The 15,531-nt window shown below is 48.3% G+C and overlaps 1 protein-coding gene and 1 pseudogene across 1 annotated transcript; both read right to left on the reverse strand.

Annotated features, from left to right (window-relative positions):
* Nucleotides 1-13,454: 13,454 nt before the first annotated feature.
* Nucleotides 13,455-13,937, reverse strand: LOC117191745 (protein NCBP2AS2 homolog). Its single transcript, XM_033396528.1, has 2 exons — nt 13,740-13,937; nt 13,455-13,671 (listed from the first exon to the last, which is right to left on the reverse strand). Exons 1-2 carry the CDS (start codon nt 13,910-13,912, stop codon nt 13,590-13,592), a joined length of 255 nt encoding a protein of 84 aa, XP_033252419.1. The 5' UTR covers nt 13,913-13,937; the 3' UTR covers nt 13,455-13,589.
* On the reverse strand, nt 13,921-14,595 carry LOC117191744 (annotated as a pseudogene).
* Nucleotides 14,596-15,531: the final 936 nt, after the last annotated feature.

Raw genomic sequence — 15,531 nt, forward strand, 5'->3', positions numbered from 1 at the left:
GTTTTTAACTCTGAAGTCCCCAGTCTGCAATTTTCGCTACAATTTTAGGTCTTTGGCGTGAAAAATCCCCACCGGCCTCCCCGACAGATCCTCCAGCTCGTAGGCGTTATTCCCTACTGGACGTACGACTCTGCATTTTAGAAATTTCCGGGCGAACTTGGCGTTGTAGCTTTTGCCAAAGTCGCTGAGGGTGAAGTTGCGCCTGTAGACTTCTTGGCCAGGTCTGGCGAAAAAGACTCGGGCCCGTTTGTTATAACGCTGGCTGCTCCGCTCATACGCTTGGTGTAGGCTGCGTTTAATTTGCTCGCGAATGAGGTGTCGCTTATCCGCGGGATCTAATGCGTGCACTTCGTGTTCCGTCAAAGACTGCAGCTTCCTCGCCAGCTTATAGCAGTTCCCATTCAGGAACATCTGCTGTCCAAATACAGCGAAGAACGGCGTGACGCCTGTGGCTTCGTGCACGGAGTCACGGATTGACACTTCGATCTCCGGTAGGTAGATGTCCCAGTCCCTGTGATCCTTCTCCAGATACGTCCTTATTGCAGCGAGTATCGTCCGATTTACTCTCTCGGCTGCATTGCTTTGCGGCGAGTATACTGCTGTGCGCATGTGTCGGATCCCGAAGCCGCTGACCATGTCCATGAAAGTCTTCGACAGGAACTGCTTTCCGTTGTCGGAGTGGATCACCTCTGGCACCCCGAATTTGTAAAAGACCTCTTGCACCAGGAATTGAATGACGTTCGCCGCGGTCGCCTCTCTCATCGCCTTCAAGAAGGTGAATTTCGAAAAGTGGTCTACGACGACGAAAATCCAAGCCTGTCCCCTTTTCGACCTGGGATACTTTCCAAGGAAGTCTATGTAGAGCTTTTGGAATGGCCTCTCCGTGGTTACTTCCTGACCGATCCCGACTTGGCTCCGGTAATTGGGTGCTTTGGATTCCTTGCATTCGGTGCAGCTTCGGACGTATTCCCGCACTTGTGCCGTCATCGCCGGCCAGTAGTAGTGCCTTTTTAATCTATGCAAGGTCTTCTTCATTCCACCGTGTCCAGCTGTGTGGTCTTCGTGGGCCTTTGCGATGAGGGTTTTCGTCAATGCCGCGGGAATCCATAATTTCCACATGGAACCTTCCACTTGGTCGTCGATTTGCGCGAAGGCCATTCGCTTGAATACTAGGTCCCCGTCTATTCGCAGGTCAGGCAATACTTCTTTGTTCCTGCAGATTTCTTCTTTCAGCTCCTGGTATTCCGTTGACTTGAATTCCGTCGTCTGGAATCCGAGGATTTCCGTTGGGTCTAGAACCACCTCCTCGATGCAGCGTGATAGTGTATCCGCCACTATATTTTCGACTCCCTTGCGGTGTTCGATCTCAAAGTCGAACCTCTGCAGCCGCAATGACCATCTCGCTAGACGCCCATTCAGGTCCTTGAGTGACATTAGCCACTTGAGGCTGGCGTGATCAGTAATTACCGTGAACGGCATCAATTCCACATATGGCCTGAATCTCTCTATCGCCAATACCGCAGCTAAACATTCTTTCTCCGTTACAGAATAATTTATTTGGTGTTTGTTCAGCTTGGAAGAAAAGAATGCCACTGGACGCTCTGCTTTGTAGTCATCCAGCTGTAAAAGCACTGCTCCCACTCCAAAATTTGAGGCGTCGCACTGGATGTAAAAATGGCGTTTGAAGTCGGCATGGACTAATACAGGAGCCGTGGTGAGGGCCTTTTTCAGGGATTCTATGGCCGCCCTCGCTTCCGTTGGCAAGGAAAACTTCCCGCGCGCATGCTTCTTCAGAGCATCTGTTAACGGTACAGCGACGGTTGCGAAGTCCTTGATGAAGCGCCTATACCATCCTGCGGTTCCTATGAAGCTCCGTAGCTCCTTCACTGAACTTGGGTTCGGGATCTTTTGTATAGCCACAACCCTATCGGGATCCATTTGCAGCGTGCCACCTCCGATGATAAACCCTAGGTATTTTAGCGACTTAAAACAGAATTTGGATTTTTTTAAGCCTATCGTCAAATTCGCTCTTTTCAGGCACTGGGCCACCAATCGCAGATACCGCAGATGCGTCTGGAAGTCCGGGGCTATCACCAAAAGATCGTCCAAATAAACGAAAACGTTTGATCGGAGCTGAGTTGGAATTACCTTATCCATCACTCTGCATAACCTCTGGGCAGCGTTACACAGACCGAAGGGCATCATCACGAATTGATACAGCGGACGGCCTGCGACGGTAAATGCGGTGCACTTCCGGCTTTCTGGGTCCAGTTTAATCTGCCAGAATGCGAATTTGAGGTCGACGCTAGAAATGCAGTATGTCTGGTCAATCCTGGATAGTATACCCTCGATACTAGGAAGAGGGTAAGCATCTTTTACGGTGAGTTGGTTCAGTTTCCGCGCGTCCAAACAGAATCTATTTTTGTTTGGCTTTCGCACCACCGTCGTCCGATTGCTCCATGGACTATCGCTAACTTCGATCACTCCTAGCTCCAGCATTTTATCCACCTCGGTCCAGATCACCTCCTGCATCGCTGGGGATTGAGGGTAATGCCGATCTTTAAATGGTTCTGCGCCCTCGATCAACTGGATCCGATGCTGCTCTACCGTCGTTGTTCCCAATCCTGCATCCTCATAGGTCAGAAACTCCTTCTTTACCTTCTCCAGCTCTTCGGTTTCCGTGTCTTCCAGGGCCCAAGCTTCCACTTCCACGTCCTCCGGGCGATGTTCGGCGTACTGGCTGACTTGTGACATTTGGATCTCGCCTACTTGGACCTCGCTGGATCTACTGGACTCTTCTCCGAGGACTGTGGGAGCCAGCGCGAAGGATCTCCAGAAATCTATGCCCAAGTACATGGCTTGCTCTAGGTACGGGCATACGCAGAGTTTGGTTTTGCCGATTATGGACCTGTCTTCTCCAGAGGCTGTCTTGATGATCGAGACATAATTGTCCATTTCCACCTCAAGGTCGGCAAGGAGTTCACGGCTGCCCTTTCCTAAGACACTAACGGATGCCCCAGTATCTAGGAGTCCAGCAATCCGATGTCCTCTTATCTGCACTTCGGCAAACACTCTGGGATCGCGTCCTGCTCCTCGTCTGACTGCCTCGGCCACCTCTTTGCGAGTCTGTCGCCTTTCCTTAAATCTGGAACGGGCCTTTTGGAGTCTACGACTGACACCGCGCATCCCCTCCAGCTGCCTGTCATCAAAGATTTGGTTTCGAATTTGTATGTATCTCCTCATCCTTTCTTCGGCCGGTACAAACTTCAAACTATTTTTATTTAATTTATTCGGGCTATTATTCTTAAATTCTATATTAATTAGTGGACCATCGTTCATTTCTTCGCGGGCTTCTGTCCCGAGCGCTGATCTCCCGCTTTCATCATGCCCGCTCGTGCGTTTCCCGAGCAATTGGGACACGTTGGAGTAAACATTTCTGGTTTCCCGCAGCGGTAACAGAATATTTTGCGTTCCTTCGCCACGCAGTCTCGGAATCCGTGGTCGAACTGGCCGCAATTCCAGCAACACAGCCTGGGTTTGTTCGCCAGGTGAGTTTCTTCCACCATCCTTGCTTCGTCTTCATCCAGAAACTCCGTTTCCGGCTCTAGCTCCTCCACTCGCTTCCCGGCTGATTGGAATTTCGGCACAGGACGGAACGTCGACTTCTGCTCGCGTCCGCGAAAGTGGTACTCCACTTCCAGGCACTCTTCCCTCAGCTGCTCCACGTTCCGGACTCGGATCGCGTAAACGTAGCGGGCGATCTCATCATCGAGCCCCTTCTTCAAGACTCGCACCATTTCGGACTCAACCAAAGGTGTGGTGAGTCTAGCTGCCAGTCTGCGCATCGCTCTAAAATACTCTTCCACAGATTCGCCAGATTGTTGCCTTCGCTCATGCAAGGTGCGTAGCCGCTCAAACTCGCCACCCACTGCTCGGAACCGGGACACCAACTCGTCCTTCAAATCCTCCCATCCTTCCGGAGGCCGTTCTCGGACAAATTGCCAATACCACTCCGCCGCTTGTCCTTTGACGAGATGGTGAAAGTTGTCAAGGACCTCGTCCCACGACCGTCGGTTCTGCCTACGGAGGAACTCGACCCTGAACACGAAGTCCTGCACCGTCATCTTATTTGGATCTCCATCTCCGTCGAAGTGGATTTCCCATTTGTCGACGCGCCCCCATCTCGCTCCTCTCCAATCATCTCTCCTTTCATATGGTGGCAGATCTGTTGGACCTCCGCCGTCTCCTGATGTCTCCCGTCTCTGCCTTCCAGCACCTGGATCCAGGTCCGCATCGGCTATTCCTCGGCGCCAGTTCTGGCTCAACCTCGCCGGCTTCCTTGGAGGCGACTGTGAATTCCATGCGTCATCGTCCTTGGGTCTTTTGGGCATGGTCCCTGTGTTCGGCTTCTGCCTGAGGTGAGCTAGAGGCTGCTGATCGCCATTATTATTATCGTTGTTTTCACCCTGGTCTCTTTCCAATCTCAGATCTTGGATCAATTCCACGTTCTGGCGAAGAGGCGCCATCACCTCTGTTATGGCCCCCATCAGCTCCATAAAGCCGCGACGGATCTCCTCCTGCAACGTCCTACTCAGAGTATCTGCCATGCTGCCTCTCCACGTCTCCTGTGCTTGCGCTATGGCGACATTTACTCCTGAGAGAATCTCGGAGGGCAGTGCGTTCGATTGGCCTGGCAAATTCCAGCTGTCGTCTTCACGCCCCTCAGCGCCCTGTGTGTCCCCGCCTTGCATCTGTCCTTGGAGGTTACCTGGTGGAGGAGTCCTGCGAGTCATTTTCTGCTTAGACCGCAAGTTGTACGCGCTCATCAACCTAGCCCTGTATTTCCCTACCTCGAACTATCCTACTTATCTTTCTATTCAATACAATTAATTATCTACTCTTCTTTCAGAACAATCGCATAAACACTACCTATAACGCCAACTCACTGATCTTCAGCACAAAAACGTTTAATACGGCAAAAACACTAATAAGGGGGAAAGGAACCACAACTACTACTAGGGCCAACTCTGCACATGGTGTTCTACGTCTTTTCCTGTCCAACGTCTAAAATTTGGCGAGCGCTGTTGACTGATCTTATCTTCCTTGAAAGATTAAGAGTCAAGGGCGCTCACTTCCCTACAGTCGCTGTTTCCGCCTACTTCCCTACTGAATGTTCGTTGCGGGATGTTGTAGCTGCTCCGAGTGCAACGCGTGGCCGACATCTGTCCCCACGGGCCACTCAGAACAAAAAATCTCCTTGAGAATCTACTCTCCCGACTCCATCCAGCGGTAAGCAGGGGAAGCGAAAAACAGAAATCTTTCTGACCATTCCTAACTTCGGGTATTTCTTTTTCTTCAGGTTCTCCTTTTGCACACCAGGCACCGGGCCGGTTGCTAACTGGCTTTTGGATTCTCCTCTGCCAGTGCCAAACCAAATCCCCTCTTGAGATTGCCTGCTTCCCGTTGTCAGATAAGTGCCGAAACATCAAACATCAAAAAAACTATTTCCTTTGTGGATTTTTTTCTTGCATCCTCAGGTCCCTCCGCGCCGTGCTTCTGTGAGCCAACTCGTCGAGTCCCTCACAGGCCACCGGAACACCGATGGACCCCAGATTGCAGAATACCACTCGAGATCTATCTTCTCTGCTGGATATTTATAATTTCTTCGACGTCCGTATGATTCGCATCCGTACTCTCCCTCTTTGATGGTCGAGCCAGGACTGCGAGTCCACTTCCCTGTCTCAGATTGGGCGCCATTATTGTTACGAACCTTTGTTTTTCTTTGGGGCAAGGCCGGCTAGCCAGTCATCCCAGGGCTGGATACTTCCCAAGCCCTCAGGTCGCACAACAACCAACTGATTGGACATCTCGAACAAAATGAAACAACAAAAATAACCGACAAAAAAAAACTGAAAAAAACGGACTCTACTCGACAAACAACATTACAGTCTTCCCTCAACACAGATTTGGACCAGGTCGAGGTGTCGATGTTTTACCCCCCCGACGCACCCACCCTACCTGAGATCTGAATCACACGTTCCGGATCTCCCTGCCATTGGCAAAAGCCTTACCCTCTCGTTGCTGTGGCTCCTCTTCCCCCCATACGAAACGCTTAACAATTCATTTCTTCGTTATAATCTTCACTTCATTTCCTATTTTCACACGATATCATTTCTAAACTAGGCCTGCCTATTCATCCCCCCCTCATCTTAGTACTACTGGCGGTTAATAAATAATTAGATTAATAGGAATAAATAATATAATAAATATAAATAAATAGGTTACATATATATAATAAATATGGACGGACTTAAATTACATATACTTATAACTAGAGACGTCTAACAAAAATAATTAATGGGAGTAAATAAGTTGATGTGCTTTTTTTTCTTCTCCCTAAGTGGGCGAGGGTCCCGCACTACGTGGCCAGGTCTGATCCTTCGAGACCAGCAGGAACAACAGGCCAGGGTGGCGGAGCTGTGACCTATTCCCTACGGCCAACAAAAAAATAAATTTGGGGTTTCTTTACTCCCCCTTTGGAGCGGACTCACTCTTATGCTTCCTGGTCCTGGTTCCTGGTCTTTCCCTGATCTGGATCCCCTGGAATCACATTTATTTATCTTTTATTCATTTTTTTGCAGGGTGATGGCCACTACTCCATCCTCATCCCACTCACTTTTTCTTTCAGAACAAAAAAAATCGCTAAGTCACTAGGTCCGGCGCGCATGCTCCTTCGTTGCGGGAACTTTTTTTTCTGAACCCCCTCTTGGCTGTTCTGTTTAATGCTCCCGGCTGCCGATCCCCATCGCTCTTTGTTCTATCGCCCTTGAACTAGGTTCAAGGGCATGGCCTGATTCGGGCTGCTGTCGGCTCTCTTTTCTTTTGGGTGTGGGTGAGTTGGCTTCGGGACTCCGTTATGGGATGAGATCGGAAATCCTCTCACAACGGCTCCGGAGAGCGCGCGGAACTCTAACTCTCCAGGACCAGGTGGCCACTCTTCGCTAACCTTTCCCCTTAAATTTTGGCCCTGCCACCCTGTTCAAAAAATACCTTCCTCTCAGCGCTTCTAGGGTCTCGCCTATCGATATCTTCGCATGCAACATATTTGTTACACTTGGCTTGTTTCCCAGGGGCAATGCCGGCTAGCTGTCGACCCCAGGGCTGGGTAGTTCCCCTTGCCCGCCAAATGTAGACAAAAAAGGAGACATACTACTTCTCGGGACATCAAAACTAACAACAACCTAAAGACAAAGAAAATCATAAACAGACGGCTATCAAGTGGGTGAAGCTTGGGTGTTATCACTTCGCGCGCCCGCCCTACCTGTGACCAAACACAACGTTCATTTTGGCCACCCTCTGCTGGAACGGTAACGGCTGGCCTAATCCATGGCTTACGCCACGCGTCCTCCCTCTATTTTAAATTTACTGCATCATGCTTCAGTATATATCCAAGCTTTAATAATTTTAAATTGACAATTTCATCTTTCTCATTAATAAATAGATATACTCAAAATTATCACTAACCAAAAAGAAACACCAAAACGTTCGACACAAAGGCAAACACGGAAATAACTGCTGAAATTTCGTTCAACCAACAGGGATACCCTCACCCATACGTAATGGAATATGTGTAGATGAGTGGATCCAGTTTTACGGGAGTTAATTTAACTCGGGCCCCTACGGAGACTTAACCTACCAAGAGCTCTTGTTAAGGGTCCCCGGGACATAAACGATAAACAATATTTTTCCACAAATCGCTCGACCAAATACGGTGGACTGATGGGACCCCCGCGTCACCCACTAAGGGTTAATCTTCTGGAACTGAACAGCTCCTCGCAGATTTAGGTTCGTGAAAGGTGTTGGTGTTTTTACATATTTTTTTCAATGGCCAATATTTTACGTTAAACGGTTTGTGGAGATAATGTTTTTTATCCCCAATCGGCCGACTAATTATTTCGAATTAAATAAAACTCGGCGCAGAAATAAAATTACGATATGTTCTTTAATGCGGGACATCCAAATTGCAAGTGTGGCTTGCCTGCCCTTTACATTGCCGATCGCTGAGCGCAGCTTCGCTCGGCTGACGTCGGTAGACGCAAAGCGGAGATATCGAAGAGCGAGCTGGCAGAGAGCGTTTAGCAGGGCAAGCACGCGCAAAGCTTTAACAAACAAATGAGTGACATAGACATAAGTAACAAACAAAATAAGCGGCTAAGGGCCAAGAATTAGGTGCTATTTGGCAAGCAGCTAATCGGCTGGGTTCTGCTCCGAACATTCACCCCCCGTTGGAAGGCAAAGGCTTTTAACAGATCCATCCTGAAGGGGCAGAACCGCTATTTTTCCAACGGCCCTCTTGAAAAGGCCTCTTTGAGTGCGGATAACGGCTACTCTGATGGTTCCATCTTTTCCTGGGATGACGCTCTCAATGCGGCCAAGCGGCCACCTTAATGGTGGCAGCGTTTCCTCCTTGATCATGACGAGCGCTCCTAGCTTGATGTTTGGAGACGATGACCGCCACTTGCTCCGCTCCTGAAGAATCGAAAGATACGCCGTGCTCCATTTTCTCCAAAACGCCTGCTTCATTTGACACAGCCGCTGCCATCGACTAAGTAGGTTGACCCGGAGATGCGTCACATCTGGCTCGTCGAATGCAGCTTTCGGGGCTCCATTGAGTAAGGGGTTTGGCGTGAGCACATCTAGATCATCGGGACTTTCTGTAATTGCATAAAGCGGACGGGAATTTAACAAAGCAGAGATTTCACAAGACAAGGTCTGAATTTCATCAAGAGTAAAAATGTAGGTCCCGACGATGCGATGAAAATGATATTTAGCTGCTTTAACAGCCGCCTCCCACAAACCCCCAAAATGAGGTGAGCGAGTGGGGATGAATTTCCAATCGATTCCACTATGAGGATCGCTGAGGAACATTTGCCGAATCTCTAAAAGCTCATTTTTTGCTCCTACAAAATTTGTAGCGTTGTCTGACCAGATGATTCGAGGTTTGGGACGTAGACTTATAAAACGCCTTAATGCTGCCAGAAAGGATTCTGTAGATAGATCCCGAACGACTTCCAAATGAGTTGCTTTGGTGCTAAAGCATACGAAGACAGCGATGTAACATTTGATAGGAGGCCTGCTTCTGACTTCCGACTTGTGATAAAAGGGTCCGCAAAAATCAACGCCCGGCCTCCAACCCGCAGCAATCCAAAGCTATCCAGAAATGGATTCAGTGAGGCCATCGTGCTTTTTGGCGGTAGGGCCTGTTTGCTGGCGAGGGCCCTTATCTCTTCCGAAAATTGTTGCTGCTGTATTGCCCTTATGAGCAAATGCGTACCATTTTTGATGTCGATTACGGTAAGTTGACCCTTCGACCGCGCTATGCCTTTGTCCTTGAGAATGAAGAATCGATATATGTAAGCAAAGACGCGCTGCATGGATCCAAATGAGTTTTGAAATTTGCAATCGTACGATACATCCCTTTCGTTTGAAACAACCAATGCTGCATGACGACGTTCTGGTACATCGGTCGGCAATTGCAAGCCTGCAGGCCACTCTGAGCTCTCAAGACGCAAGAATGGTGGTCCAGAGATCCAAAGGCTGCTATCCATTAGTTCAGCGGGCGTGGATCCACGTGATATGATGTCGGCAGGATTCAACTTTGTGGGCACGTGATGCCAAGTCATTCCAGCGGTGAGCTCCTGAATCCGCTGAACTCGATTAGAAACAAATATATTAAAATTCAATGGTGATTCTCGAATCCAGGCAAGGGCTATGGACGAATCCGACCAGCAATGTATTTGGCATGGAGCTGATAATCCCTTAACTATGGTGGACACTAGTTCGGCTAATACGAGGGCAGCGGATAGCTCAAGCTTGGGGATAGTCATACTTTTCAAGGGCGCGACTCTGGATTTAGAGCATAAGAGATGACTTTGCACAATGCCAAGAGCTTCCGAACGCATGTATACACAGGCGCCATATGCTGCTTGGCTCGCATCACAAAACGCGTGCATTTCTAATCTGGCTTGCTGCCGAAGCACGTAACGTGGAAACTTAACGTTTTTAACCATCGACAACTGCGAAGTCAGCTCAATCCAAGTCGTATGTAGATCCTGGGGCAGGCTTTCGTCCCAATTCAACTTTAGGCTTTCGTTTCATAGCGACTGCATAAATATTTTAGCTTTTGTGATGATGGGAGAGATGAGCCCTAGAGGATCGTAGAACCTAGCTAGTGTAGACAGGACCGAACGCTTCGATATTGGGCCTGCAGCGGTTCCGACGTGAGCGAAGCTAAACAGAAGATTGTCCGTGGTGGGATCCCAAACTAGACCAAGCGCCTTGGTTACTTCAGTCCCGTCATGAAAGGTAAGGAACTTTTCGCGATCCGCCTCTGATACGCCTTCCAAAGCAGCGGGTTCATTGGAACACCATTTACGTATGGGAAAACATCCTTTCGAAAGTAGCTCCTTTACCTGCTGACGAATCTTGATGACAGAATCAATGCTGTCCCCTCCAGATATGAGATCATCGACATAGAAATCTCTCGAACAACATCAGCGCCAAGCGGAAAACGCAACTCTTCATCATTTGCCAATTGATGCCTAGCACGAATTGCTATAAAGCGGCAGGTTTCGTTCCGTAAGTAACAGTCTCCAACTTGAACACCTGAATCTCCTCCTTCGGGTCATTGCGCCATAGGATGCACTGCACGTGCGTATCGGGATGGGAAACGCGTACACAGCGGTACATTTTGCAAATATCGCCACACACCCGATACTGCAAATTGATTTCTTGCTTTTGGCTACAAAAATGATCCGATCTGATCCAGATTCAGCAATCTGATAGATATGGTTATTATCTATGATTTTGCGTTTTTAGTTTTCTCGAATGTGCAATATTGTGGATGCAACAGATTTTCGTCCTTTGTGGGGGCGGAAGGGGGGGGGACGAAATTTTGAGATATAAGTTTTATAGTGAGATCTAACAGGAGTGCGGATACTAAATTTGGTTACTCTAGCGTTAATAGTCTCTGAGATTTGTGGATGCCACAGATTTTCGTCCTTTGCGGGGGCGGAAGGGGGTGTGGCGAAATTTTGACACAAAACGGTCAAGGTCCGATATCACAGGAGTGTGGATACCAAATTTGGTTGCTCTAGCTCTTATAGATTCTGAGATCCTTGAACTCATATTTTGCAATTGGCAAAACCGACCATGAAACCTGTGTGTTAGAGAGAGACAGAGCGAGAAAGAATGAAATTGTTTTCTTGATTCTGGCTATAATAATTATACGATCTGGTTGAGATCTTACATTCTAAGACATATAGTCATCTTCTACGATTCTGCGTTTTTGGTTTTCTCGTATCGTCGAAATTGTGGATGCCACAGATTTTCGCCCTTTGTGGGAGCGGAAGTGGGCGGGGCAAAGTTTTGAAATTTTCTTGTAGCAGTGACATATCACAGAAGTCTGGATCCAAAACACCGTTGCTATAGCTCTTATAGTCTTTGAGCACTAGGCGCTGAAGGGGACGGACAGACGGACGGACGGACAGACGGACAGACAGACATTCCTGAAACGATTCCTTCTGGACGTTACACACATCCACTTTTACCACAAATCTAATATACCCCAATACTCATTTTGAGTATCGGGTATAAAAAGCGGAAACGAAGCAAGGCAGTGGGTAACATCCTGCGACCCATGCCCCACGCAGCCGCTTCTCCTTACCGCCCCAAGCCTGCCAAGATGCAATCCCGATCTCAGAACGGCGGAAGCAATGGCACCAACAATCGACTGCAGGGCCAGGGAAGCTCCTCCGGAGCTAGTTGCAGCAAAGACTGTGGCGAGGAGAAGCTGAATGGCGACAAGCGCGAGGGCGGCAGCCGTCGAGGCGGCAAGCGGAAACGAAACAATCGCCCGCCACTGCCCGGGACGAATCAATCCAACGGCTCTGCAGCCCTAACGCTACCGCTTCCCGGCGGCGAGGCACCGTCCTCGGCTGCCTCCACGGCGTGCCCGGAGTGAGAACCGTTTCCTTTGTTCTTTCTAGTCCTGTAAGCAAATGTATTTGAAAAACTCTGCCAAAGTCCGGCGACCCAATTAGTTAAAAAGTTGAAAAGATAGAAACTATTTTGCTACTGGAATCCAAAAAATAGACATTTGGCCTGTAATAAATTGGACCGTTTTCCGTTCTCGTCCACTCCACTGTCAAATGAGGTGACAAATCGAATTTGTTCTTCTCTTCCTAGACTTAAGATTCACCGATTTCACTGCACATTGAATTTATTATTATTCCCGATACTCAAAATGCGTATTGGGGTATATTAGATTTGTGGTAAAAGTGGATGTGTGTAACGTCCAGAAGGAATCGTTTCCTACCCCATAAAGTATATATATTCTTGATCAGCATCAATAGCCGAGTCGATTGAGCCCTGTCTGTCTGTCCGACCGTCCGTCTGTCCGTCTGTCCGTCTGTCCGTCCCCTTCAGCACCTAGTGCTCAAAGACTATAAGAGCTAGAGCAACGATGTTTTGGATCCAGACTTCTGTGATATGTCACTGCTACAAAAATATTTCAAAACTTCGCCCCGCCCACTTCCGCCCCCACAAAAGACGAAAATCTGTGGCATCCACATTTTTAAAGACACGATAAAACCAAAACGCAGAATCGTAGAGGATGACTATATGTTCTAGAGTGTAAAATCTAAACCAGATCGTATAATTATTATAGCCAGAATCAAGAAAACAATTTCATTCTTTCTCGCTCTGTCTCTCTCTAACACACAGGTTTCATGGTCGGTTTTGCCAATTGCAAAATATGAGTTCAAGGATCTCAGAATCTATAAGAGCCAGAGCAACCAAATTTGGTATCCACACTCCTGTGATATCGGACCTTGACCGTTTCGTGTACAAATTTCGCCACACCCCCTTCCGCCCCCGCAAAGGACGAAAAACTGGGGCATCCACAAATCTCAGAGACTATTAGGGCTAGTGTAACCAAATTTGGTATCCGCACTTCTGTTAGATCTCACTATAAAACGTATATCTCAGAATTTCGCCCCACCCCCTTCCGCCCCCACAAAGGACGAAAATCTGTTGCATCCACAATATTGCACATTTGAGAAAACTAAAAACGCAGAATCATAGATAATGACCATATCTATCAGATTGCTGAATCTGGACCAGATCAGATAATTTTTATAGCCAAAAGGAACAAATCAATTTGCACTGGCTTCGCAGCGCCCGACGTCACGCTCAGACTGATTTTCTGTCTCTCTCGCACGCACTCTTTGTCGTGTCGTTTAACATTAGCTGCGTCTGCCGGAGGAGAGCCATACTGACTTAGTATCGGGTATAACTGTAGAGTTGCGGTGTTCGCAGCAACTCACAACGTTCCCCCTCGTTTTTGACTATAAATATAAGTTACTTAACGGAGAAGTTAATGGACATTAAACAAGTGATTTCACAACTTAGATCTGCTGCTTTATTGATTCCTCTATCTCTTCGGAGTTTCCTGAAAGGTTCCTAGAGTATGTCTGACTATAATTTTGCTTTCCCCGTTTCTATTTACAGATGCCAACGTCGCCGGATGTCTAGTCTTTCTTGTTTTTCAGATCCTTCTTCACACCCTCCAGCTCCTGTTTTACATTGTTCTTGAACATACTGATGAAGGACCTGAAATGCACAAAGGATTATAAGACTATAGTCGCTGTCTTGGGGGTCTGTCCTGCTGCTGTACTCACTTGAACCGCTCCGGCGTCATCTCGTGCAGCCCCTGCTCCCTGGCCAGGCTCTTGGTGCGGTACATGAGGGAGACGACCAGCTGTGCAGCCCGACGCATGGGATAGCTGTCTGCCATGCGCTGGATAAGCTGCTCATTGTTGGCCAGATACCGCATCAGTAGTCGCAGTACCATCGCGCGTGCTCCTGTGCCGTGCCCCTAGAATTCCGTGTCCTTGTACTTGCGTATGAGCTGCTGCTTCAGCTTAAGTTGATTCCGCAGCAGTTCGAGACGTTGCATCTGCTCGTCTTTGTTGTAGTCGGTGCCGGGAGCTGCCTTATTTGCTTGCGCGCGGACTCGAAACGCTTCTGCAGTTCAAAGATCTGCAAAGTTTAATATATTGAGTTACATCTATACTTTATCTCTGGGCTATGCTCTTCCCACCTTGTGGTTGCAGACCTGGGACTCGCGCCGCTTCACAGCGTTTTCAAGTGGATCCTTTTCCACGCTGAAAGAGATAAATGCATATACATATACATTATGTAAGAGATTCGAGTGAATTGCGCCTTTCGGAAATATGTACATATGTACGAACATTTCGAACATTGCCACCGCGGACACCGCAGAACCTACCAGCGCACCACGTCGTAGATGATCGGCAGAATCTGGATGTCCAGTTGGTCGACCGTCAGCTGGCACTGGGTGCCGATGCCGTTGGAGGTCTGCGTCTCCTGCGATATAGTCGGCTTGAAGGGCGAGTTGGAGGTTTGCACGAGTCCGTCGGCTGCAAGGATGGGTTTTCTGTCCACGATTTGATTGTTTGGCGACAATTCCATTATAAAAGAAGAAAATCTCAATGCCATCGTCGTCTCGTATAATCGAACTTAGCCCACTTAAGCCCCCTCTATTTAAACAGTTCAAGGACTTGACGTAAATGCGGAAGATATATAAATGGCGGAAAATAAAATTACATGGATGCATTATTTGTGGTGTATAAAGGTAACTTATTAATTAATATGTTCCAGTCCCACCTGAACGATAGGTGGCCAGGGCTGAGGGCGACACGCCATCTAGCGGAAGTCCAGGGAGGCTCGATGGTGTATTGGGACATCGGGGGGAGCTGGAGCCGTACTGTGGATATAAGTAATAGAATAGGATTAGTTATATGTATTAGTAAGGGAAAAAGGGGTGAGTACGGAAAAAGCGGGCTAGAAAATAGGTTGTAATGCAGAAAATTTTACTCACAGCCGGCAAGGAATATAGCCACCAGAACCGGGCCAGAAGGTTTCCTGGAGAGGAACACTGGAGTTCGAGAAAGTCGACTGCAGAAAAGAAGACTGTCCAACGGAACCTGAGTGAGTTCGCTCCAGTTGCGCGTGTGTGAGCCAAGTAGCGCCGGACGTGTGAAGGGGGAGGGTGAAAGAGGACGATTTAGCTGCCAGGGCGATTCTAGCCACACCGCACGATCGTTGCATCGCCTTCCAGTGCGTGCCACACGTTTGGTCTCATTCACCACGTAAAAACCCGAAACCCTATTCACACACACACACGCGCACACGTATACACGGACCTATATAAATTTAGGGCTGACCGGCCACGGCCAGCGATCGCCCGCGTCGTTTGAACTTAAAGGGAAAAAAACATAATCCGCACTCCAAACACCGTTCCACATTAAATGTTATTTTGTTCCGTGTGTTGTCCTTTATTTAGTATTTAGTATTAGCTTAAACCGTGTTCGGAGCAGAACCCAGCCGATTAGCTGCTTGCCAAATAGCACCTAATTCTTGGCCCTCAGCCGCTTATTTTGTTTGTTA

Source organism: Drosophila miranda (assembly GCF_003369915.1).
Source record: "Drosophila miranda strain MSH22 chromosome Y unlocalized genomic scaffold, D.miranda_PacBio2.1 Contig_Y1_pilon, whole genome shotgun sequence".
NCBI classification, from domain to species: domain Eukaryota; kingdom Metazoa; phylum Arthropoda; class Insecta; order Diptera; family Drosophilidae; genus Drosophila; species Drosophila miranda.

What these genes read in the sequence shown, in the direction of transcription:
- LOC117191745 (XM_033396528.1), bottom strand. Translation starts at nt 13,912, where the DNA reads ATGGTACTGCGACTACTGATGCGGTATCTGGCCAACAATGAGCAGCTT. An exon ending in ATGACGCCGGAGCGGTTCAA is followed by an intron (nt 13,672 to 13,739) that starts GTGAGTACAGCA and finishes TGTGCATTTCAG; the next exon opens with GTCCTTCATCAGTATGTTCA.